Raw genomic sequence first — 23483 nt, forward strand, 5'->3', positions numbered from 1 at the left:
CGAAAAAAAGTATTAATCCCAGCTAGCGGGCAGCAGCGCTTCCCCTTAGAATTCCCAGCTGACTGGTAAGAAAGAAAACCGAACCGACTGATCGCCGAACATCGGTGTCAGCTGGTAAAGTTAGTCAGTGCTTGTGTATGTGTGCGTGTGTGTGAAAGAGTGTGCGGGTGAGTGTATCTTTGTGTGAGAAATGCAAGCTTTATCAGCTATCAAGACGCTAGCTGCCCGAAGTCCGTTCGTTTGAGGTTCGTTTTTGTGGGAGAACCGCTGCTACTGCGCCGTTGATCAACTCACTGGCTGGCTGGCTGGTTGATTGTTTTTTGTTTTTGTTATTATTATTAACACATTTTGCCATCGCATTGGTTATTAATGTTTTTAACGTTGTTACTTACGAGTATATTGTAGTTTTCCTTCATTGATAACGCACACACACACATTTTTACCTGCTTGATGGCAATTCGCGATCGCTAGAGCTTGACAACCGAATGCCTTTGGGGTCACAAGTCCATCATATCGAATTTCTCACTCTCTCTCCCCCTCTCTCTTGCGCTGTTTCATTTCTTTATACTCAATATACGTAATACGTAATAAATTGTATATTGCCGTTGTTTCAATTACCATTGTTATTGTTGTTGTTGTTGGATTTTATTGTATATGAGCCCAATGTTGAAACAAAAACAATGGCAAGCTTCTATATACTTATACCTGCGGCATTATCTTGCAAAGTTTACAATGTTCCGCATGTTTGTATGAAGGTTTTTGGCGTGAAAGTTCTTTGTGCTTTTTGCATGAATCAATCGTATACTTCTTATGCTTCTTTTGTTTTTGTCAATTCGCTAATCAATGAAATATGTAATCGGCCAGAATTTTCATAGAATAATGTACATAAACTTTTACGGATTTTTAGCCAAAGTGTGGTTAGGATCCTTTTTTTAACGTGTTGAAGTGGTCTTTTAATTAAATTTTGGGTTTATAACGTTTTTTTTAAAAGGTAATAGATTGAATTAGATACAAAAATGTCCTTTTTGCCCAAAACATCTCACCAAATAACAATTTTCCGTTTAAACTGGCAAAATGTCCATATCCATGACCGATTTTCCTCATTTATTCGACTTGACTCCTGTATCTGTTTTGATTTATGAGATATGTATATTTCTTTTCAATTTTTAAAATCTTTGGTTACTTTCGAATTCTTTGCCTTGTAAGGGAGAGCAATGTTAAGATCTCATTTAAAATTTAAGTTTATGTATTAACTTGCATCTCATATTATCTTTTATTTTGGATTTCGGGTATTCCCATAAGTTATTTATGAATGTTTCTTCTACGTTGTTCAAGTCGAATTTACACATTTTCCTGTATTATTACTTGACCTACAAACCCATGTCAAAGTCATTGACTAGATCACTGGAACACTGAAACTTGTTTTATAATTGCTATGATAATTATTAAGTAAGTTTATGAAGTTCATCTTGCTCATAATTACTAAATAAAATAATAAGAGAATAGAATAAATGTGTATATCACTCAACGTATGCAAACTGACTCAATGAATGAATCTTTAGATTATTTTGTTAAAACACAGAAACTTACCTGAACATCACCCAAAGATAATTGATTAATTGTTGAACTTTGATCATTGTTTACACAGGAAGCATTGAGGTTTAATTAATCTGATTCATATTAGCAGCAATCTACATTTACATAAATATAAACACACATATACATACATGCATAAGGATGTATACCAATGACATTATTTACATATTATTATCGTAGTAAATTATTTTCCACATTTAATAGAATGAATCAACTTTGGACTTTGTTCTACTATTTATTTAATTCAACTTTTGACTTGTCGTTGCTTAAACAAAACAAAACAAAAAGTCACAGATACTTACATAGTACATAGATATATGTAGTATTTTATTTATCCAAGACAAAAGGCAAAACAAATTTTATTCAAATAACATACAAATTGACTTTGTATAATAGAGATTACATAAACGACATGACATTTGTTGGATTCCAATCAATTTTGATTGTTTCAAATAATTACCTGGGAGTGTTTGGAAAGGTTTTAAATGTTAAAAGCTAACTCCTAAAAATAACAATTTACATAAGTATTTGATAAGTTTAAATAAAATCCACAATCGTGTATAGGTAGATAAGATTAAAGTTGATGTTTATGCCTTAGTTATCATCCCATGTATACATATGTTCAAGGAAATTATAAATAATTTGCTTTGGAAAATGCATTTTCAATCAGAGCTGGACATTGGTCAAGTGTGCCCGATGATGCAGTCATCAAAGCTTCCCCTCGATTACATTTTGGGTTACTACCACCCACCGGATACACGTTATCATCCAATTCGTCGACGTCGTCGTTGTCGCCTAGGCAAAGTCCAATTTTTTGTTTCATAGCGGCTTCTTTTAAAATTTTGTGTGGGTGTCCATCGAATCGTTATGTTATACATAGTAGAGGGCATTTGGTTCCTGAGCTGATTAGCTGATAGCTGGTTATTGGCAATTGTTATCGAGGCTTGTACCCATATAAATATAAATAAAGACCAATTAAACAAAATTAAATGTGCATGGAATAGATTCGAAAGTCACATCATTCTCTTTAATCGTTTGGCTTTTACGATCCACGGCGACTGATGGCATGATTTTGAATATAAATGCTACATACCTTTAATAGGTCTTTTAGATGACTGATTCCCTAAAGAACTACGAAGCATTTTGATACTTAAACACAATCTTGAATAACTAAGAAGCTTCTTAAAAATGCTTGTTTCAGGTTTATTATCAAATTTAAACATTCCAAATTATTTCGGTCGAATTGTGTAGTAAATCTATATAAAGAATTTGTGGTTTCAGGTGAGTTAAATATTCTAAAATATTATTTTTAGAATATAATATATATAAATATTATCTGAAATATTTCATAAACCATTTCCTGGACGTATCATAGGTTCACTTATGACATCATTCATTAATCGTCTAAAGTTTGCAAAGAAAATTATTAATTTGCAATTTGAAGTAAATGTTTGATAAAAATGTAGTTTCTGAATGTTTAGCAATAAAAGATGTTTGGAATATAATTAAATATGTAGTAAAGCTTTATTATCCCTAAAAAAGCAATCAATTTAATAAAAAATGGAAGGAAAAAGCTAAACATTTAAGATCTGATATTCTAGACATGTTTTAGATGTTTTACATTTTAAAACTAAGGTATGTAATTATCAAAGAAGCATCTGTAATCTAAATAAAATTTTAAAAAATGCATTTCGATTAATGTGCAAATTTCTAAAGCCCTATTTAGTCCAGTTAATTCATATCCTATTTATTTCTTAATTACAATTATTTGTATAGAACAGTGAAACAGTCGATAAATACTTATATTAACCATAACAAATTTTGAATCGATTTTATGGTTATCAACGATGTTTTGAAATTTTTTCAAACTGGTGAACAATCCGATAAGTTCAGCAATTGTTTTCTTTGTTTTGAATATTATAATCTATATGTAACGGATTGTGTTCGGATAAATGAGAATATATCAGTATTATCTTTACCAAAACATCTGTATCATTTAAGAATAATATGAACATTTTGAATTTTTGACCTTTATGTTCTTGAAACCCTTTGAGCAGTCTATGAGACAAGAAGAAATATGCTGAATTTGAAGAATATTGGATCAAAACTCATTTCTACCGATTTCAAAAATACAATTTTGATGGCTGATTGAGTCTTGTCTGGACTACTTTGAGAATCGCTGATCTTATTCGCAATCTTCCAGATTTTGGTACAAATCATCAAAAATGTATCACTTTGTCATTGAAAGTTAGTTTTTATATATTTGAATTTTCACAATATTTGATCACTTCGTTTGGGGTATTCCAACGATGTTACCGTCACAAATTTCTCACACACCTGAAATTTTGCTCAACCGGAAATGATGATCACAATTGGTAACGGTTCAGCAAGATACAGGCGCGAATGAAATATGCCGGCCAAATGTTAATTTTGATTGGAACCATGAAGGATACACAGGGACACAGACACACCCACACACAAGGTAGAAACTAGAATTGGAACCGTAACCGCAACTATTCCGGACAACGTTTGGATTTGAACTGATGACCAGAAAGTAGCGACAGTCATGAGGTAGCTTCCCATTCTGGCACTTGATCGACTAACCAAAATAACCGCCCGGATGCCTGGCGACTATGTAAAAGCATTCGCTTTTGTTCGCATTTGCTTTAGTACGGTTCGGGGGAGGCGACATTAGAGAATTAGAGACATTAAGAGAACACAGAGAGTCAGTCGGAACAAAAGGAACTAACTGGTTGGCTAACTGGGTGTGGGTGGGTCACTAGAATGTTGCAACAAACGGCGGCGGCGCATGCTTTCTAAACGCCACCATTATTATTGTGGGACGCACCTTCCAACTATAATACAAATAGCTGGCTAGAACGGGCAGAGCCACTGCGACAGCTGACACCAATGCTAAAGAACGCGCCTTTTTAATGAGTGACCCCACCTATCAGATATATATGTAATTACTATATACACACATATAGCAGATACATATTCGACCAGAGCATATAAGGTAAACGCTCATCATTGGGCGAATGTCTAGTCCTTAGGTGCACATGCTTATATAACACTCTGTCCTGTCATATCCTTTTTCCTCATACATATTTAGACTAAATGGGTTAATGACTAATTAAAATTTGTATTCCCAAATGTAATATATTCCCTACTTATGTTACATTTATTTTTATAACAATCTAAACAAAGAAGTTTCTGCTAATAAGTTGTTCTTACAACTTAATCAGTTATTTATGTCATCTGGATTTGTTAATCAAATTATCAGTTTCGATTTAATCCTTTGATATACATAATTTAGTTTTTTATTATCAATTTCGTATAATTCTATTCGACTCTCCCTTTTTTGTGTATTCAACTGGAAAATGTTTATGTAGTATGAGCTTATAACTCTTACTTAGTACATTTATTACTCTTTCACAAATCAACTAAGGATACATATTAGAATTAAGTAAATAATTGAATGAAATTCCTATGATCTTGCAACTTAAATTTCTTTTTTGAATGACTTTAGGCAACAGATAACTTTTTTACTGAATAATTTAGTAACTATACATATTTATTATGATCTCGGGGGCAAGATTGGGTTAATTTTTTTCTTCACGAATATTTTATCTCTAAAAGTTCGTTTAAATTTCGATATCCAAGACCACTTTCATCAGCAAAAATCGATCTTGTGTAAAAAGCATTCGAATAAATCTCGAAAGCGTTCAAAAATTTAATGTAACTTTCTCATTTCTTTGGAATAGGAAACTGCTGAGGGTCCTGTTCCTGTTCCAGTTCCTGTTCCATGCAAATATCTTTTATCAAGCAGCTATGTACATATGTACATGCTTTTGCTCCTAGATCAGGAATTTCTGTAGCTCATTAGATTTCGATTTAAATATTATTTAAATAAAAATGTGTACACAAAAACTCTTATTCGTTTATATGGGGGAATAGCCATTTATTTTCAATATTTATAACTCAAAGGCTCGTTTTATATGTATGTATAGTCCGTTGGACTACAACACACCTTGTTGAAAAGCCAATCCCTAAAATCGTATACATACCTATATACACACATACATACACAGATACATATGGAACAGTTGACACACCCAGAGCAACCTCACATTGGAATCAATGTGCCACATTTCGCGCCCCACAATGTTGCCCTTTTTCGAACCGAACCCTACTCCTCCTTGTACATGTTGTACGTTATGCCATTTGGCCACGCAGGACTTAACGGGGATGATCTGCGGTCGTTAAAAGGGCGCGTTTCACATTAATACACACTCTTCCGTACATCCATAGAAGTGAGTGAGTGAGTGGCCAAATGTCAGTTGATGTCGGTGACTCCTTAGTCTATCCTAGAGTAGTTGATATATACAAACATATATTGTCTTTATTGTATATTCGAAACAAACTAGGATTGGCTGACTGGTTAACGTATGGACACATTGTAGCTAGTCTTTCACTAATTAAATGCTATTTCGAAATCCTTGCCCAAAAAAATAACAACAATCTTTAAGTCAAATACAATTTAAAGCACAATAGATGATGTTTAATCTGTATTTGAAATAATCTTTTATTTAAGTACATTCAAATGAGAATAATGACTCTTGTCAGATTTTTTGTATCCTTTGTAAACAAATGTAAGTAAGAAAAAAACAGAATTCAAGAATTTTATAAAGGTCTTAAATTGTTTTTTTCCTTAATTTATAAAGAACATTTTGACAGAGAAATTTACGGACAACTAGTGTTTGTTAAACTTCTTCTCAATCTTAATAATAATATATGTAGCAGTTACACCAGTCTAACTATTTGTTTTTGTCGTATTTGTTGAGCTGTACTATCCAAAGTATTTCGTACAAATTTTAAGTTTTTTATCTTTTAATAACACATTTTCTTGATATTTTTCAATCTATACATATTTGAATATAAAATACAGAAACTTGATGAATGCCATTAAAAAACCCGCATCCTTTTTTTAGACTCCTTTTTTGAACAATGGACCTAGATGCATAAATAGTTATGTTACATTTTCTTTCATTTCATTACTTTTGCAAATCTGGTTTTATTACTTAATTGACCCTAATATCTGACAGTTTTTCCCGAAACCCATTCAAATTTAGAATACAGACTCAAAAATTGTATCTAGTATGTATGAACATTCGCAAATTACGTTTATTATGGATCTAATTTATCCCTGATCATTTTTATGTATCATCAGCAATCAACACGTAATACACGTTTTCAAAATTTGTACTGTTTTTCAAAGTTCTCATTGCCGAATTATGACATTACTAATGATAAACTTGGAAAAACCCCAAAAAAAAAATTCTTCTTCGAAGAGTGAAAGGACATTAACGCTGGACGTGCTGACAAGGCTGCCTGTTTTCTAAACATAACCGTTATGTAGAGGCCATATGAGGTATCTATCTATCTGTGACATAATACTTACAAAATTGAACCAAAAAAACCGCGACCAACCCAGCCGCATCTGCCTTTTGTCTTACCCCCATTGTTGTCATTAGGTGAGGGTGAGGATGAGGGTTGGGGGCGAATGTGCTAAACGAACGTTAGTGAAAATTTACTATCAATGAGCATGATGAGGATAGTTTGAATGTATGTATCTAGGTGTATAGGCTAATTTAAATGCAACAATTTAATTAATTTCAGTTCCACCCGCAACGATTTGTTTGCACATAATTAAATCGACTAATTGGTTAGCAGTTTTTAATGCCGATTAACTTTTAACAGGGTGCAGCAGCAGCCCCTAATTAATTTGTCTTAAAAGTATACAAAACATAACAATAGCTTAGTTTATGCCAAATCGGATTGCTCCGTAGATGAAGATGTATCCGAGGATTTTTGTTGTGGTTCTCCCAGCATCATGGGTAGACGATCGCCCCAGCGACTAACTTTGGCACAACCATAAGCGTGTCTAGGTTATAAAAATAAACCAACAATTATTTAGGAAAACGCATTCGCAAGGATTGGTACTTACTTGCCATGTTTGGCCTTTGTAAAGATGACCTCCTGCAGTTTACCAGCCTCTGTGCAAAGCCGGCAAATGGCATGTTTTGATCGCACCAATGTCGGCCTCACTATGCGAGGCCATTGACGTGAGGCGTCCTCTGTGGGAGCTGGACCCTTTTTTAAAATTGCATAGCTATAGAGTGAAATCTTGCGATCGGGCGCCGCATCACTGGTTAAACGTAATGGAGTATATGAGATTTGAAAATTACACGGCGTTCGATCAGCCAAATCGCTTAAACGTGGACATCGCAAATCATGTGGACACTGAAATATTGACAATCATAATTAATCAATTAGTAAATTAATTCTCTTTTACTTACCGGCGCCACCGTATGACCCTCAAGCTTTTCATCCGGTTTCTGTTTGCCTTTATTAATTTTTAATAGAAATCTTCTAGCTTCATTGACCAATTCGCTACCTCGTCGAGTACCTTCCTCTGCTATAACCATATAACCATCGCATTTCCGCCACAAGTTAAGCAGCACCTCCTCCCGCTGGTTCCGATCACCCAACTCAAAGAGTGTGTGGGACAAAATAACCAAATCGTATTTTGTGTCGATGGCGGGTAAAAATTGTCTGTAGAATACATTACGCAATGCAACTTGTTTATTTTCGTGACCCTCTCGTAGAATCAATTCTGAAATATCATTCATCTCTCTAGATCTGTCCACGTTATAGTATTCAAAGATACTGTCGCGCCACAGCTCACTGGCTGCCCACATGCCAGTTCCGATGCCAGAGCCGAAATCAAAGAAACTCCGCGGCTGAAACGCTGGATCTCTTTGCTGTAGTTCAACGAGAATGCGTCTAAGGACGGCATACTCCTGGGCACCGCGACCAATTGCATAGACAATGGCTTCGTAGGCACCATAATCAATCCTTTTCCAGGCATAGGTACGCTGACCCAAACGTTTATTAATCTCTAGCTCTCTTTTGCGTTGCCAACGGGATTGTTCCTCCTCGCTAAGCGTGGCCAAACGCTCTAGAGGCATCTTGGCGTTAACCTCCTCGATTATCAATTGCCGTTTATTCTCGATTTCGGTTTGGGTCGGAGGCGGATGACGGGACTGAATATAACGATTCAATAATATACTGTCCCTTTCTACTTTTTTCACTGGATGATCCCCGACAATACGCTTTAGGGTGCCAGTCAATTGGGATGAGAGCTCTACATGATTTGGCTTAATGATTCCAGGATGTTTCCTGGGCTTAATATTTGCTTGCTCTAAATCTGCGAGAAGTGACGGCTCCACATCGACGGCAATTTTGCTTGTATAACGATAAAATCGAAGTGGAATCTGTTTGGCTGGATTACTTCTTGTGAACTGCATTGTTTTCAGTTATTATTAACGTAAATTGAAATTATAAATTATTTACACACGCAACAGGCCGGTTGTTGTTGTTGATTTCAGTGCTGGAAAATACCTTTACTAGCAACAGCTGACTGATGCGATTGTACTGAACTAGTAGTTCCGACATTAATTTCTGATTAACTAGTTTAGCTAGTTTTGCCATCCCTCGTCAAATGAAAATATAAACAAATAGTTTTTATTTAAAACATGAATGAATATGAGGCTCAGGTGAGTGTTTGGCCCATTGTTATTGAATTAACTTTAATATAATTTCATCATTGCAGTTGCTTGTGGTGGAACAGGCACTGAATGCCCCAGATACAGACGACTCACAAAGAGATGAGCTATTATCCCTAAAATGCAGTTTACTGGAGCTCTTGGCGCTGACAAAGGACACTGACGTCGAAAATGAGACTAAGGAAAACGAGGTTGAAGCTCAGCAACCAAGCGAAGCCGACAACAAGAGTTTGGAAGATGAACTGGCACGTTTTAAGAATAAATTAAACGATTTAGAACAGTCGCCACATTCTGCAAATGCCGATGAGGAGAAACAATTGGAAGACTTGCGTACCAAATACCAAGGAATGGTGGGCGAGAAATGTTCGGCACCACATGAGCACAGTTGGGGTGCTATAAGTTATTATAATGCATTAATTTGTGCAGTTGATGATGAAGTGATTGTAAATAGTAACGGAGTTTTGGATGTTAGATTGCGAGTCCTGTACACAAATCCTACCCATCGTGAGATGCTGCCTTGTACCTTTTATCTGGAGGGGGAATGTCGATTTGATGAAATACGTTGTCGATTCTCTCACGGCGCTTTAGTTCCCGGGTCATCGATTAGAGAGTACCAGCCTCCGGATTTTCATAAATTGGCACGCAATTGTCCTGTTTTGGCCAAGTTACAGGATCGACTGTGGCACCGTGGACGAGTCTTATGTGTGAATTTTGTGGAGCAAAACTGTCTTGTGCGTCTCGATGGACAGGAGCATAAAGAACGTGAAAGAGATTTTAAGTTCGAGGATGTGTTTCCTCTAACTACAGCGGATAACGAAGACGAAGAATTGAGTAGCGCAGACGATGACAGCGAATACAATGAAAGTGATTCGGAGGAAGTCGATGATATGGAAGCAGCTAGACAAGCACGTCTAGTGGAACTAAGTTTATTCACAATTAAATCAACTGAACGGTTGGGCGCTTGGGAGGAATACACAAAAGTAAGAATTCTATCTAAGCACTTGAAAGTTATTTAATCAAAAAATTCACTTCTTTTAGGGTATCGGTTCAAAATTAATGGAAAAAATGGGTTACATTCATGGCACTGGACTTGGCTCTGATGGTCGTGGTATTGTAACGCCAGTAAGTGCTCAAATTCTACCTCAGGGACGATCTCTCGATGCCTGTATGGAACTGCGTGAGGCAGCCAATGGCGATAAGGATTACTTCAGTGTGGAGCGTAAATTAAAACGTGCCCAGCGACGACAACAGGCGGTCAATGAGAAAGCCTACGCTCGTGATGCGCAGCGCACTGATGTCTTCTCTTTTTTAAACGGGAGTGTCCTCGGTGCTGCCCCCAATACTGGTGGCGACTCAAAAGAGCCTGAAACCAAGAAATCAAGGACCAATGACCTCCAAGAACACTCCACCAAGACACTGAATGTGGAATCAGTGCGTCTGGCCGATGACATTCGACGCAAACAACGCGACATAGCGAAAGTGAAGCAATCACTAGACAGGAATTCAAACGATAAGCAGCTCCAGAAACGGTTGCAGGCCCAACTACAAAGCCAACAGGACGAACTCACATCGTTGCAGGCCCAAGAGCGAAGTCTAAGTAAGGAGCAACAGACTAGAAAAAGCAAGAATAAAATGTTTGAATTTTAAAAATATGTTTTATAAGTATAAAAGTTCAATAAAAATAGATTAAAAATGGGTAAAGAGAAGTGATGCAGACACAGAAACTTAAACTAATGCCGTTTTCAGGGCAAGCATTAAATACTAATTAACAAAAATATTATTTACACAACTAAATTAAATGCCTCCAAAAGTTCCTGCTGTCAATATGGCAGTCATATACTGCTCCAACAAAGCCTGAGCCAGATGTGCACCATGTTCCACGGCCAAGGCATAGGCTGTCTCTCCATTCTCGTTGGTGGCACTAAAATCCAAGTCTCTGGCGAGCAGCTCGTTGCATGTATGGGGATGATTGCCGGCCGCGGCATACATCAATGCCGTATTTCCCACAATATCCATATGATTGGAATGAGCACCGCGCTCCAGAAGAAAGCGCACAATCTCGTTGTGTCCACCGGCAGCTGCCAACAGAAGAGGACTAATCAAATCTGGGGCTAAACTATTTACTTTGGCACCAGCAGACACCAACAGCTGAACGGAATTCAGCTGACCATATGAAGCGGCCCAGTGGAGAGGTGTGAAATCGTGGGCATCTTTAAAGTCAATATTCTGATGTCTTCCCAGCTCGGTCTTTACTTGATCCTCTGTAATCTCACCCTGACCGGCTCGTTCGTGAAACGATAGTGTCACCTCCACCGGACAGAATGTAGCCTCTGTGTTACCCCGTTGAAGATTAGTCAAGACCGTAGACTGTGGTCGATACGGCAGAAAAGCGCTCTTTCGCTTGGCATCCAACAATAAAGTGGATGTGGGTGCAGCACGCACAGAAGCTGGCGAGGATCCATCGTCATCTGAATTTGTGTTTGGAGGCAATGTGTTAGGTGTCACCATTACCATTGAAAGTTGTCGCAGTCGCCTACAAATCGTCCAAGGAATATGTGCTTAAGACCATGGAGTAAAAGAATTCGCGAAAAGCGAATATTGTGTCCGAACTTTGCGAACAACAATATGCAGAAAATAAAAATTAATATATTCTAAATTATAAATAGTTAAATTAATTTTAGCTAAATATACACTTATGCCAATTGAATCTCAACTAATTTCCATACAAACGATTTGTTTACTAATATTAACATGCATATATTCAACATTTAATTATTGTTGATCATGATCGTCCATTAACTTCGTGTAAACACTTTTAGTGATGGACCAAGTGTATCGATAGAATCATTTTCAATTGTTTTTTATTTATTTTGTTTTGTTTGATTTTCTGGTTTTGAACGTTGATTTGCCCGTCTTATTATGTAAATATATATTTATTAACGGTGTATTTGTGTGCAGTGTTTCATAACAGGTTTGAATTGTGTCGCAGTTAGAACAAACAAAATTCAACCCGCGAATTTAACCCGCACCTGTTGCTCATTGAATAAATCGAATTGCAAACCTGCCTGCGTGCCCTTTACTTTTTTTACTGTTCGTAGCGGGGTGAGGACGCGAAAAGGAGAAGTGTTTTTTTTGCAACTCAATTGCGTCGAAGTTTGACTCACACGGCGGCAGCAGCAACAACAACAAAACAACGAAAGTTTCTATACTATAGGACTATGGGCAACAACACCAGTTCGAAAGCAGGCGAAGGAGATGGCAGTGAACCGCCGTTAGATGGGGGGAAACATAAACATCACCATCAACTGCACAAATCCAACAATAGCACTAGCCAATCCCATTCTTCGCTCACAACAACTGGTACAGGGAGCGTCAGCGGGAGTGGAAGTAATAACAGCCTCAAGGTGCAGCAGCAAGTGCAAACAATGACCAGATCGGCTTCGGGTGCGGATGTAACTGAGAAATACTTAACTCAGCTCGTTCCCGTGGAGAAGTTGGCCGAAATCTTAAGGGATCAGTCAATGGCCAAGTATAACATTAATGGTATTGTGGCAGATGTTTTTGTGGTGAGAATTGTTGACAGTTTCATTATTATTATCATGCTGATATTATTTTCCTCTACTTCCAGACACAAGTTTTTCCCCAGTATACGGATTTGGGTCAACGACTCTTCAACTTGATGCACTCGCTATCCAAGGCCACCACAAAACATTTGGGAACTGTGGCCTTTCGTCAGCAGTGTGAACGTTTTCTCGGTATTATGGATGATGCTAAAACCTTGGAGTTGTATATCAAAATGTATGCCCAAGAGGATAATCCCGATTTCATAGACAAGACAGGAGTGACACGTCTTCTGCATATATGCTATACAATTGCCATGCAACACTCGGGCAATGCTGTGTTGTGTTCGGCCATTAATCGGACCTTTGGTTCGGTCACCAAATCGATATTCCTTTGCCACGATAGCCTCAGTTTGGGCTATGTGTGTCGCTGGTTTGAGCAGAACCTCATCAGATTGGTTCTCCTTGTGCACAAGTATTGTGTACATACATTATCGACGGCCTATCGCGGCCTGGAACAACAGTCACAATCCTGCGGCATTGAGCTGCAGACGCCAGTGCTGGAGCAACGTAATCCTTTCACAGACACCACAGATCATAGCAGTGCTGGTGGTGGTGGCGGTGGCGGTGGTGGTGGTGCAATAGAATCGCTGATGCCACTCTCCCAGGCTTGGTTATTGGCTGGAGCATTGCCACCATTGTATTCGAAACCACAGACAATTGCCCCGCCACCATCGACAGCATCGTCAAATAGTGCGTCGACAGCCGTTCAAATTTTCAAAGAGAAACTCTCAATGATGCCATCACACTGGACCCTGTTATACGACTCCAATGAGCATGGTGTTGGTGCTAATCGTTTTTTGCATCATGTTCTTGGCTATCGTGGACCAACACTAGTCCTTCTGCATACAAAAGACGAACAGACCTATTGCATTGCGGCGCCAAGTGAATGGAAGGAGACCCATCTGTTTGTTGGCAGTGAGGGTAGCTGTGTCATTCAACTCTTGCCCAAGTAAGTGGACATTAAACACTTTTAGAACAAAATTTACATAAATATTTCCTGCAGATTTGTGATACTCGAAAAGAAGCCCAACATTTTGTACCTTAATACCAGCATACGTGGTTATCCCAAGGGATTGCGTGCCGGTGCCGATCCCCGCAAGCCTATCATAGCAGTTGATGAACATTTTGAGAATGTTGATTGCAAGGGTCTAGCCGCTGGACTCATGTCCATTGAGGTATGTTAATGATGAAATTTACCACAAGATAAGAACTAGAGCAAAATACTTAACTTGGAGATTAATTGTAAGCTAAAAATAAAGCATAAACTGCCAGCAACAAGTCTAAAAATTTGTATTACCCAATCTGATAATTATTCACAATTAAAAAGTCATTCCCTGTTAAGAAAATATGATTTACCTATGTATGTATATACCAATTTTCCTAGTTGTATGTTGGCAAAAGGAAAATAGATATATAACAATCGAAAACGCTCTTCCGCTATAAAGAAAGCTAATTGGAAAGATCTCACTAGGAATTCGATTTTGAATATATTCAATGCCAGAGCTGAGTCTGGCAGCTAGTAATCTATTAAAAATTATATTTAATTAACTTAATTTAGAAGTTATTACTCATTAATTGAAAAACTGCCATTCAAATATGCATACCAAACTTCATTTGGTCTTGGTTATAAAATTGAATATTTGTTTCCCAATGGAATTATGCAACATTGTAACGTTGCTTCATTTATGTATATAAATCAAAGAAAGTTAATAGTTTTTACTTGCCTTGCTCTGTAAAACGATTTTGGGTTACACAACCTTTAACTTTATGATTGACACAATTTATGATTGTGCTAATTGAGAGCACACATTTCAACCAAGATGATGACGACATTAAAATTACAGAATCTTAAACTTGATTTTGGTAAAATTGGAAAAGAGATTGATCTATCATCTTTATTGGTAATCATGTTTAATAGGTCTTATATAACAGAGTATATATATATATATTTTGTATATTTTATGTAAATTAATAGACATACATATATCGCATGTTATATATCTGTATATATATATATATATGTATAATACCAGTCTAAGCAGTTAAAACAACACATTTTTTGTTTGCGTTTATTCGAATTAAGTCTACAATTCTCCATAGTCAAGAGCAACAAATTTACCAACAACAAAAAGCCACACAATGCCATTTCCATTTCTTTAAACTGTTGTTCACCTCTTCGTTTCTCCTTCAGGTGTGGGGATGCGGTGACAAATCATCACGTGAAGTGCAATTGGATATTAAGAAATGGCAAATCAAGGAGGCGGAACGTCAACGTACAGTCAAGCTAACAGCCGCCGATTGGATGGATCATCCGGATCGCTATCTACTCGAGTTGGGTGGCAGGCAAAATTACAATAATTAAACTTAAAAAAAAAAAAACCCAATGTCTGCAGCTGTGTGTTTCAAAAAAAAAATGCAATCGGAGTGCCTTCATAATGGGAAAAACACGTTGATATCATCGCAGCTCGAGAAGTGATCACTGGACTGAATTTGTTTTTTCTTTCTTTTACTTTACTTATTCTCTTTTCTTTCTTTCGTGTACGTAATTAATGTTGATTGATTTGAGTTTTCGGTTTAATTGTTTTCATTCTTTATCAGCGTATTCGTATTTGATTTGATTGATATTTTGTATGTGTTTTTGTAGCTTGTATTTTCGTTTATGTTATATTATTTCTCAATTGTCCGTACTAAAAACAAAAACCCCACATGAAATCACCAATTTTGTAATTTTCCGTTGTCTCTTACTGTTGAAAGTTTAAAATAATGCAAGTATTACGAAACGACAAATAAAATATTAATGCTTAAACTACAATTTTAAAAACAAAATCCAATAATAATAAAGAAAATGTTATAAAGTAAAAATTTCTACTATTCATTTTGATTTTGGCATAATCATCATTTAATTTTAGTAAGAACTTTGTCCTTATCAGTTGGCCAACAAAAATAAAGTTTCATTATAAAAGTTCAGTCACGCCTCTTCAATTTTATCTTATAGAGTGTGCATGATAAAATATTCACAGATTGCGGGCTACGAAGGTCATGAAATGTTGGCAATTAGTTTAATACATGAAAAGAGACCAGAGTGACTATAATTTGTAAGAAAATAGTATGTCATCCTTAGGTGTAACATTATTTTTAGACGATTTGAATGGAATCAATGATATTTTACTGGAAAATGCTGTACAAACAGCTTCATATCTTTGGTTTTTTATATGTATATCTTAAGCAGGATATAGAAAATAAAAGAGTCTTATTATACCAATTAGTACTTTGGAAATTGACTTTTAAGTTTGCATTAATAATCCCATTGAAAATAACATGAATCGAATAAACTAACCAGCTTAAATATAAAACAAATATTAGTAAACTGCTAAAGCGTGCAAAAACAAATTTATAAAGAATATATGTAGGTGAACATTAAGACAATAAATACAAATGATTAGTAAAAGTAAATAAACAAAAAAAGGCAATTATAAATTTTGTTTTGCATAATTATATTATCGACAATTATATATGTATGTATGTATTACTATTACAATGCTTCTTTCTAAATATTTTATATTAGTTACGCCCTTTTTATCGACCGGCAGTCACAAAATTCTCATTCTATATAAATATCATTTCATCTAATATGCATAGCTAGCCTAATCAAGGTATCAACTACAATTACAAACGGTCAAATGGAAAAAGTTCGAGAACTAATTTTTTACATATATGTACGTACGTATGTATCAAATTTCGAAGATCGCTAAATAATAATAATAACACATTTGACCGCAATGAGACTGGAACCAAAATGAGAGTAACAATGGAATTCTAATAGGGTTTAATCATGTAAAGAAACCTTATTAAAAGTAAATTTGCTGGGCCTTTAAATTATTTTAATTTGGAGCTGCAAAGGATCCATTTTTAGGTGAAAACACCAATTGTTTGTTGTTTGTAAGAAGCACAAATAATTATGAAGATTCTTTGGAATTACGAAAAAAATTATAATTTTTATACATCTAAGGCTATATATATTTATATACGTTTTTTTTGTATGATTATGATGTTGGTTTCGCATTGAAAACTAAGGCCACAATAGCCCCCATCTAATGGGGGTTCTCCTCTTCTTCGAGTATTTCTTTAGATTTTTAATTTAAAATGAATTTTCCTCTGCAAAGGAGCAATGGGCAAATTTTTGCTTTGCACAATAAGAAATTGCTAAAAATCAAAGACTATAAAAAGAAAAGGACTTTTGATAATAGCATAAATATGTATAAATATTAAATTGAAGAAACAAGGAAAATAATATGCATATGACTTATTTGCGTTCGTCTAGGTGATGTATTCTCTGTCACGACGACGACGTGTGGTGGAGGCCACAACTAAAATCGGTTGCTGTTCATTATCATCATCATTATCGTCGCCATTCTCGTCGTTTTCGTCCTCATCTTCTTCATCGCCCGTTGAGTTTGACCACTCGGATGCAGTTTGATTGCTGCACGTGGCGCTAAACTTTAAACTACTCGATACCCCAAATGAAACAGATAGCGAGGCACTCTGACTAATCTCTACATCTACAACATCCTCGAAAGCATCATCAATCGTGTGCTGATGTTGATTATGATAATGGTAACGTTGTCATCTACCCGCTCCAGCACCCAATAGCAGAGCATAGTCATCATTGGACTCGGGTATTGGTGCTGCCGCTGAGGTAGCCCCTACTGCTGGTGGCATTCTCAAGAAATTCTGTGGCTGATTGCCCCTGTCTCTTTCCCGTTCCCGCTCCCGCTCTCGGAGATGTATATCACGTTGACGTGACGTCGATAGTGGCGAAGTCGCGATGGGTAAGTGCAATTGTTGTTGTTGGTAGTTGTTGCTATGGCTATGGCTATCACCAGCCCCAGAAGATTCGGCGCCTGCTGCTAAGGGAAAGCGAAATTGAGATTGAGTTGGTGAATCATGAATTTGTTGTTGATGGGATTCGGTGAGAGTGCTCAGCTTGCCAACATTGACGGGCACAATCAAACGATTCGATGTAGCCCCATACATGTTACCTGAAGACTGTGTCGATGTGCTACCACCACCGCTTTGCATCAGCTGATCCTGTCGGTTTCTAATTAAGTACTCCGATTCACTACTCGAGCGTCGAGGTCCTCTGGCCAGTGGCTGATAGGTGTTACGTCCCTGAAATCGGCGAGTTATTGAGCTACTGACAACACCCAAATGCTCGGTGACATCCTCTTGCATATCAGAGATGTCCATCATTGATAAAAAGGCGCCCCACCAGCTATGATTGGTATTGTTCCAATACTGTGGTGAATTAATGTGAAACGGATGATGGGGAAAACTGTAGATATGTGCCACAGCAGCTATAAACATCTCAATGCAAATGAGAAAGTTCTACAAACAATAAGAAATATTAATGATTAAAACTCTCCATAATTCTGAAAGTAAATTTCTGATCCTCACCTGAAGTATGGATGCCAAATCGGCATTAACCACCTCGCTACCAAAGATATCCTTGATAATGCCATAGTAGACCAGCATATTGAGTATTACGCCTTGGCTAGAAGCAAAAACGATCAGATTAAATGGAATTTAATGGAATCTTAAGCCACAAATCCTTACAAAAAGGAGAAGAACACAACAGCCTTGATGCAAAGAAATTTGGGAAAAGGCTTCATGGGCCGCAGATCGTCACGATTGGCACGATAGAACAGAACCAGGCAATACATGGCCACAAATTGTGAAATATTATTGATGACAATAATGTAAGGGAATGCAACATTTCCAGCAAATTCACCCTCACCATAGACTCCGCATAGCTCACAAATGCTGCAGGTGTACAACAAAACTAATTAGAATTAGAATCAGTCCTAAGCGTATCCCAATCAGTCATACTTACACGGATATAAAGGTGGTTATGGGTCGAACCACCGTATATTGCAAAATGCCATGCTTGCAGTTATGAATAAATTCCCGACCCATTATCCACGGACGGAGACAGCACAGGGGAAAGAAATGTGGCACCTGTGGCCTGAATTCCATTGTTGCCTCCAAATCCATATTCAAATTGAGATAATTTAACAGATATACCATAAAATTATATATCACATAGGCTTCATAGCATTCACGCAACGAATCCGCATAGATTGAGTGTTTGGGAAAAAACAAACCAATCCACTGTAAAATAAGAAGATTAGATTTCGATTGTGTCAAATGTGTCTCAGATTTCCAAATCGCAGTCGCTGTCAAGTTGGTTGACCCACTTACCGCATTCGTAGCATAAATCGGAACCATCCATAGTATACGTATTATATGCTTTTGCAGTATAGGCCTTGTGAAATGGATGACGTGTTGAATGATGTGCCAAATGGATATGGGCACAGCGGCAAGCACAAACAGCCCGCCAATCAATATCAATTGATCTTTACGTTGAAAGCCATCCTTCACAGAGTTCACAATAAGCAGAGGCACAACAATAATTGCAAAAATCACATATGTAAGAATTAACAATGGACGTATCCATAGACGCCATTCCCCACAGAAGCGGTGTATATCCAGGCGGCACATTTTCTAATCTCCACCAGAGAGCACCCAGGTCACTTTTATTTTTGCCGCTGTATACAACAATTTTTTTGCTTTCGTTGTCAACTAACTACAACAACCCACACAACAAAGCAACAAATTTCCTGTTATTGTTGTTGTTATTGCGCCGCCCCCGTATCTGTGTTTTTTTTCCTTCTGTTTCGCTTTCTTCTCGTTTTTAGTATTGATTTACACGACATTAGCTCTAATCGAAAATCGTAAACTTTTTATAGTCATTTTAACTGAAATTTTTTGTTCTCTCGGAACGAGAAAAATCAAATTGAATTTATGAATTTTGTGTTGCAATTTCAATACGGCCTAACCGACTTATCCGATAATATGGGGCGCTGTAACATCTGAAAATAGTGGCATTAGTTATCCGTGAAACAAATAGTGCTTTAATGCATTACATGCAAGTGACACTGCACTTCAAAGTATAGATTTACATATTTATTTTTATCTTTTTTTGTTTTGTAGTAAATTTATGAGAGTATGTCATATAAAAGGGGACTCGCGAATCAAAAACGACTTTGGGCAACCACATATAATTGTACTAGAGAAAAAACACTGAGCAGAACGTTAACTAGAAACAACATGATCGCCCATAAGTGTCATATTCCCGGCATTACACTTCTCTAAATTGATCCTTGAAGAGAGACGGGTAAAACATATTTATAACTGTTATATTTCGTTGCTTATTGTCTCATTTTTTTTAGTTCTTATAGTGAAAACTGAAATGATTTTAGAAGATTTTTTTTATTGTTTGTTATGTTATGAAACAATAATATAGCTTGACGTTTTAATCATAATTAGTCATATAAAGTGCAAATTACAAATTCATTACCATTATTCATTCATTATTGACACTGCTTACATTTAGAATAAAATTTGATGATTAAAGTTTAAAATGTTGATATAACTTCTTAAGTCTAATTGGGTCCGTTTGCCAGGATTATAACAATTTGGTTGGTTGAATTTCGAATAATCGTTTAGGTTCTAAACGATAATAAATCTACAATTTTTTGGCAGATATTTGTCCTGATCTTGACACTTCTGTTCTGATTTCACACTTAGATTAAACCTCTTATAGAATTTCAGACAATAATGAGATAAAATTTAGGTTTATTTATACTTTAATGTTATATATGTGTGTAATATATATATATAAATATATATATATTAGGTGTTTAAAGAAGATTGTGGCTTAGGTTAAAACATAATTGCGTTAAAAGTTACAAGAAAACATATACAAATTATTGCCCAATGAATGCAGGTCGTTTCATACGATTAATTATTGTGATGATTCAAGAATAGTATCGCGTCAATTTGGCTTCCAGTTAGCATAAACCGCTTATTATAATCATAAATCTGGTCTCGAAGAGTTTTCTTGAAATTGAGTGTAACCACACCGGGAACTCCATGATATAGGGCAGCCAAATCACGCAGTGTTCCATAGATATGACCCATTTTGGACCACCATTCAATGGGGGATTCGTCCAGCTGCACAATAACTTCATTTCGATAACGTTTCAAATCAGTTTCCACAGTGCTATCAGCATCTCGTTTGGGTGTATTCGGTATTTCCGCAATGTCAAATAGAAGTTCCAATTCTAAAAGATTGAAACAAAAACAAAACCAATTAATTTAAATCGAATAAACTTTGATATTGTTATTCTGTTTACGTACTTGACTTTTTACTGATGTTACCACCAGAGCCTCCACCACTCTTTGGCTCCGCTTTGATGGACACTGTGGGCGTGGTGTTTACCGATGTGGTAGCTGCCACTTCAGTTGGTTCGCTAGAGCCACCGACACCTGAGAGACTGCCAAAGGTTTTGTTATATTTCTGTGTTAGCGATCGCACAAGTCTATCCAAATTATCAATGGTCGTCAAGCGATGGAATCGCGGATCGAGCAATGCGGCACTGGTTAAATTGTCATTGGAAATGATGTGAGTTTGCAAGACACTGGCAATTGTGCGTTTAATATTCATTATCAGGGGATCATCATGCTCGGCAATGCCCAATTTTTTAATCAATATTTTCGATGTGATTGGTGACAGCATACTACAGAGTGGTATATCTTCGCCGCGCAATGTATCTAATGCAATCTAAAAGAAACAAATCTTATGATGGATTCAATCTTTTGTCAGTGCCTTTGTCACTTACCACGACGGCACTGAGTGCCTCTGTGACGCACTTCGCCGACAATACCAATTGGTCCATGTCCTCGGACCATGAAATTGATTCGGCAAAGAATTTCAACATCTCATAAAGTGTCCATGGGAAATGTTCATTGTACGAAGGCAATTCGGATACCTTTGAGCTGATTTCTGCTGAATGACGTTGTATAATGTCCTTGACCTGTTCCAATAGTGAGGACACTTCTTCTAAATCGAAGACCCGTCGCAGACACTTGTCAATCACCGAGACATAGCAGAGTACAATAGGAATATCTAACAAAATAGTTGAATTTATGAAAAATTCTCGTTCACAAGACTTTATTAGCGACTTACTTTTCTCTTTAAGGAAGTTATGGAGTAGATCCTCGTCATCCTCGTAATTGACAATGGCCAAAGTGCAATTTGGCAAATAGAAATCGGCCAAGACATCGTCGAAAACCAAATAATCAATGTACTCCAAGGTACAATAGAGCGCACTGCGTACAGCTTGAGCCTCCTCGCTAAGATAATGATGATAGATGCTTAGGAAACGACGCTGTTCCACATTCACCCACAATTCGAATGCCAATGAGAAGGGTTTCTCCGTACTAAAATCACGTACATGATCGCCAATTTCCAAGAATTTTGAAGCGTGCATTTCACTGATCTGTGATTCGATCTTCTGAGGATCGGGCAAAGCCATTGTTGGATTTCCCATGGCCGAGCGTATAAACTCACTGAAACCTAAATCATACAAAGACTCGATATTCCGTAGATCTTTGATTACAATGTCAGTTAGGGCCTCAGCCAGATTGGCAATAGTATGATAGCCTCCACCGCCGGTACTGTTGCTGCTTCCTCCGCTAGTTTCGTTCTTTATGGGACGCGCATAGTGCATGGCCGCAGCTGGAGCTGGACCCTTACGTTTACGCACAGAAGAAGAATACTTAATCTCTCTGGGCTCATAGGCAATCGATCGCCTTTCGTCTTCCTCCTCCACCAATTGATCGGCATCAGCCTCGCCGTCGTCATAGGTCATTGGGACTAGGGTCTCGTACAACATCGCCTGACCCGAACTGCCATCTTCTTCAGCTTGCATTGCCGCTGCGGCCATGGCTGCCTCATCAATATCCTCATCACTGGCATTTTCATAATTGCGGCTGTTAAGCTGCTCCAGCTTAACCCGCCGTGAGCTCACATTTCGCTTAGTCAGCGGTGGATGCTGGACATTACGCGGCGTCTTGCGTGGCGGCACATGGATGTCGTTCTCCTGGCATAGGGCCTTGAATAGATCCTTATGCCTATGCTGCAAATGGGCGCGCAAGTTGGTCGTATTGCCATGGTTCGTCAATACCTTGTGGCATTTAATGCACACAACATTTTGCTTCGTGATCACCTCATCGTTGTCGTTCGAGGGGAAACCAAAATAGCGCCAATAGACGCTCTTCATTTTCGGCGAGTACAGTTTGGAGAAATTTAACTGGGACACATCTTCATATTTGATGTCTGCCACTATCGGAGATTCGGCCACTTCCACGTTCATGTTTAACAATTTATTCCAATTACCAATAACCAGTTACCAATTATTGTGATAACGGAATTCGCTTAAGAAAAATAAGCGCGCAATTTCTCGATTATAGATAGTCACAAACCAATAGTCAATAGTTTTCTTTTTTTTTTATCAGAAAAAGTACAGTTAGGGTCAATCGATAAAGCTGTCCAAATGCTCAATCGATAAGGCTCTCGCGACTCGTCATTAAATGCAACACTACAAAAATTGTTCAAAGTGGATTTAGTTAATTTGCGATTTAGTTAAGTTCTCTCAATTTAATTGCGATGATCTTTTTTGTGACTGCCACACAAAGCGAAAATGTGTAATTGTCAAGAAATGTAAATTTTCCC

General features: G+C 37.2%; 6 protein-coding genes across 6 annotated transcripts; 2 read left to right on the forward strand and 4 right to left on the reverse strand.

Moving 5' to 3' along the window:
• Window positions 1-7305: 7305 nt before the first annotated feature.
• Window positions 7306-9031, reverse strand: LOC6642701 (methyltransferase-like protein 17, mitochondrial). The gene is made up of 3 exons (XM_002065648.3): window positions 7956-9031; window positions 7604-7899; window positions 7306-7540 (listed from the first exon to the last, which is right to left on the reverse strand). The coding sequence occupies exons 1-3, from the start codon at window positions 8964-8966 to the stop codon at window positions 7420-7422; spliced, it is 1428 nt and encodes a 475-aa protein (XP_002065684.2). The 5' UTR covers window positions 8967-9031; the 3' UTR covers window positions 7306-7419.
• A 104-nt stretch (window positions 9032-9135) lies between these two features.
• LOC26530229 (zinc finger CCCH-type with G patch domain-containing protein) lies at window positions 9136-10886 on the forward strand. The gene is made up of 3 exons (XM_047010442.1): window positions 9136-9215; window positions 9272-10204; window positions 10263-10886. Exons 1-3 carry the CDS (start codon window positions 9195-9197, stop codon window positions 10869-10871), a joined length of 1563 nt encoding a protein of 520 aa, XP_046866398.1. The 5' UTR covers window positions 9136-9194; the 3' UTR covers window positions 10872-10886.
• Window positions 10887-10890: 4 nt separating this feature from the next.
• On the reverse strand, window positions 10891-11796 carry LOC26529940 (DNA-binding protein RFXANK). Its single transcript, XM_015176338.3, has one exon. The coding sequence runs from the start codon at window positions 11736-11738 to the stop codon at window positions 11019-11021; it is 720 nt and encodes a 239-aa protein (XP_015031824.3). The 5' UTR covers window positions 11739-11796; the 3' UTR covers window positions 10891-11018.
• A 312-nt stretch (window positions 11797-12108) lies between these two features.
• Window positions 12109-15709, forward strand: LOC6642702. Its single transcript, XM_047010441.1, has 4 exons — window positions 12109-12790; window positions 12853-13796; window positions 13851-14022; window positions 15039-15709. The coding sequence occupies exons 1-4, from the start codon at window positions 12443-12445 to the stop codon at window positions 15207-15209; spliced, it is 1635 nt and encodes a 544-aa protein (XP_046866397.1). The 5' UTR covers window positions 12109-12442; the 3' UTR covers window positions 15210-15709.
• Window positions 15710-17096: 1387 nt separating this feature from the next.
• On the reverse strand, window positions 17097-19765 carry LOC6642703 (transmembrane protein 184C). The gene is made up of 5 exons (XM_047010443.1): window positions 19106-19765; window positions 18738-19015; window positions 18461-18667; window positions 18302-18398; window positions 17097-18232 (listed from the first exon to the last, which is right to left on the reverse strand). The coding sequence occupies exons 1-5, from the start codon at window positions 19403-19405 to the stop codon at window positions 17471-17473; spliced, it is 1644 nt and encodes a 547-aa protein (XP_046866399.1). The 5' UTR covers window positions 19406-19765; the 3' UTR covers window positions 17097-17470.
• A 747-nt stretch (window positions 19766-20512) lies between these two features.
• LOC6642704 lies at window positions 20513-23480 on the reverse strand. The gene is made up of 4 exons (XM_002065651.4): window positions 21936-23480; window positions 21589-21875; window positions 21107-21530; window positions 20513-21030 (listed from the first exon to the last, which is right to left on the reverse strand). Exons 1-4 carry the CDS (start codon window positions 23122-23124, stop codon window positions 20708-20710), a joined length of 2223 nt encoding a protein of 740 aa, XP_002065687.1. The 5' UTR covers window positions 23125-23480; the 3' UTR covers window positions 20513-20707.
• Between the last annotated feature and the right edge of the window lie 3 nt (window positions 23481-23483).

The sequence above is a fragment of the Drosophila willistoni genome (genome assembly GCF_018902025.1).
Source record: "Drosophila willistoni isolate 14030-0811.24 chromosome 2R unlocalized genomic scaffold, UCI_dwil_1.1 Seg167, whole genome shotgun sequence".
Classification (NCBI taxonomy): domain Eukaryota; kingdom Metazoa; phylum Arthropoda; class Insecta; order Diptera; family Drosophilidae; genus Drosophila; species Drosophila willistoni.

Coding starts and splice junctions, on each gene's coding strand:
- LOC6642704 (XM_002065651.4), bottom strand. CDS start 23,124: ATGAACGTGGAAGTGGCCGAATCTCCGATAGTGGCAGACATCAAATAT. Junction 21,876..21,935: donor TAACTTCCTTAAAGAGAAAA/GTAAGTCGCTAA, acceptor CTATTTTGTTAG/ATATTCCTATTGTACTCTGC. Junction 21,531..21,588: donor AGGCACTCAGTGCCGTCGTG/GTAAGTGACAAA, acceptor TGTTTCTTTTAG/ATTGCATTAGATACATTGCG.
- LOC6642702 (XM_047010441.1), top strand. CDS start 12,443: ATGGGCAACAACACCAGTTCGAAAGCAGGCGAAGGAGATGGCAGTGAA. Junction 12,791..12,852: donor TTGTGGCAGATGTTTTTGTG/GTGAGAATTGTT, acceptor CTCTACTTCCAG/ACACAAGTTTTTCCCCAGTA. Junction 13,797..13,850: donor GTCATTCAACTCTTGCCCAA/GTAAGTGGACAT, acceptor TATTTCCTGCAG/ATTTGTGATACTCGAAAAGA.
- LOC26530229 (XM_047010442.1), top strand. CDS start 9,195: ATGAATGAATATGAGGCTCAG. Junction 9,216..9,271: donor TGAATGAATATGAGGCTCAG/GTGAGTGTTTGG, acceptor TCATCATTGCAG/TTGCTTGTGGTGGAACAGGC. Junction 10,205..10,262: donor CTTGGGAGGAATACACAAAA/GTAAGAATTCTA, acceptor CACTTCTTTTAG/GGTATCGGTTCAAAATTAAT.
- LOC6642703 (XM_047010443.1), bottom strand. CDS start 19,405: ATGTGCCGCCTGGATATACACCGCTTCTGTGGGGAATGGCGTCTATGG. Junction 18,399..18,460: donor GTTGTGTTCTTCTCCTTTTT/GTAAGGATTTGT, acceptor TTTTGCTTCTAG/CCAAGGCGTAATACTCAATA. Junction 18,233..18,301: donor ATTTGGCATCCATACTTCAG/GTGAGGATCAGA, acceptor TATTGTTTGTAG/AACTTTCTCATTTGCATTGA.
- LOC6642701 (XM_002065648.3), bottom strand. CDS start 8,966: ATGCAGTTCACAAGAAGTAATCCAGCCAAACAGATTCCACTTCGATTT. Junction 7,900..7,955: donor AGGGTCATACGGTGGCGCCG/GTAAGTAAAAGA, acceptor TCAATATTTCAG/TGTCCACATGATTTGCGATG. Junction 7,541..7,603: donor ACAAAGGCCAAACATGGCAA/GTAAGTACCAAT, acceptor TTTATAACCTAG/ACACGCTTATGGTTGTGCCA.
- LOC26529940 (XM_015176338.3), bottom strand. CDS start 11,738: ATGGTAATGGTGACACCTAACACATTGCCTCCAAACACAAATTCAGAT.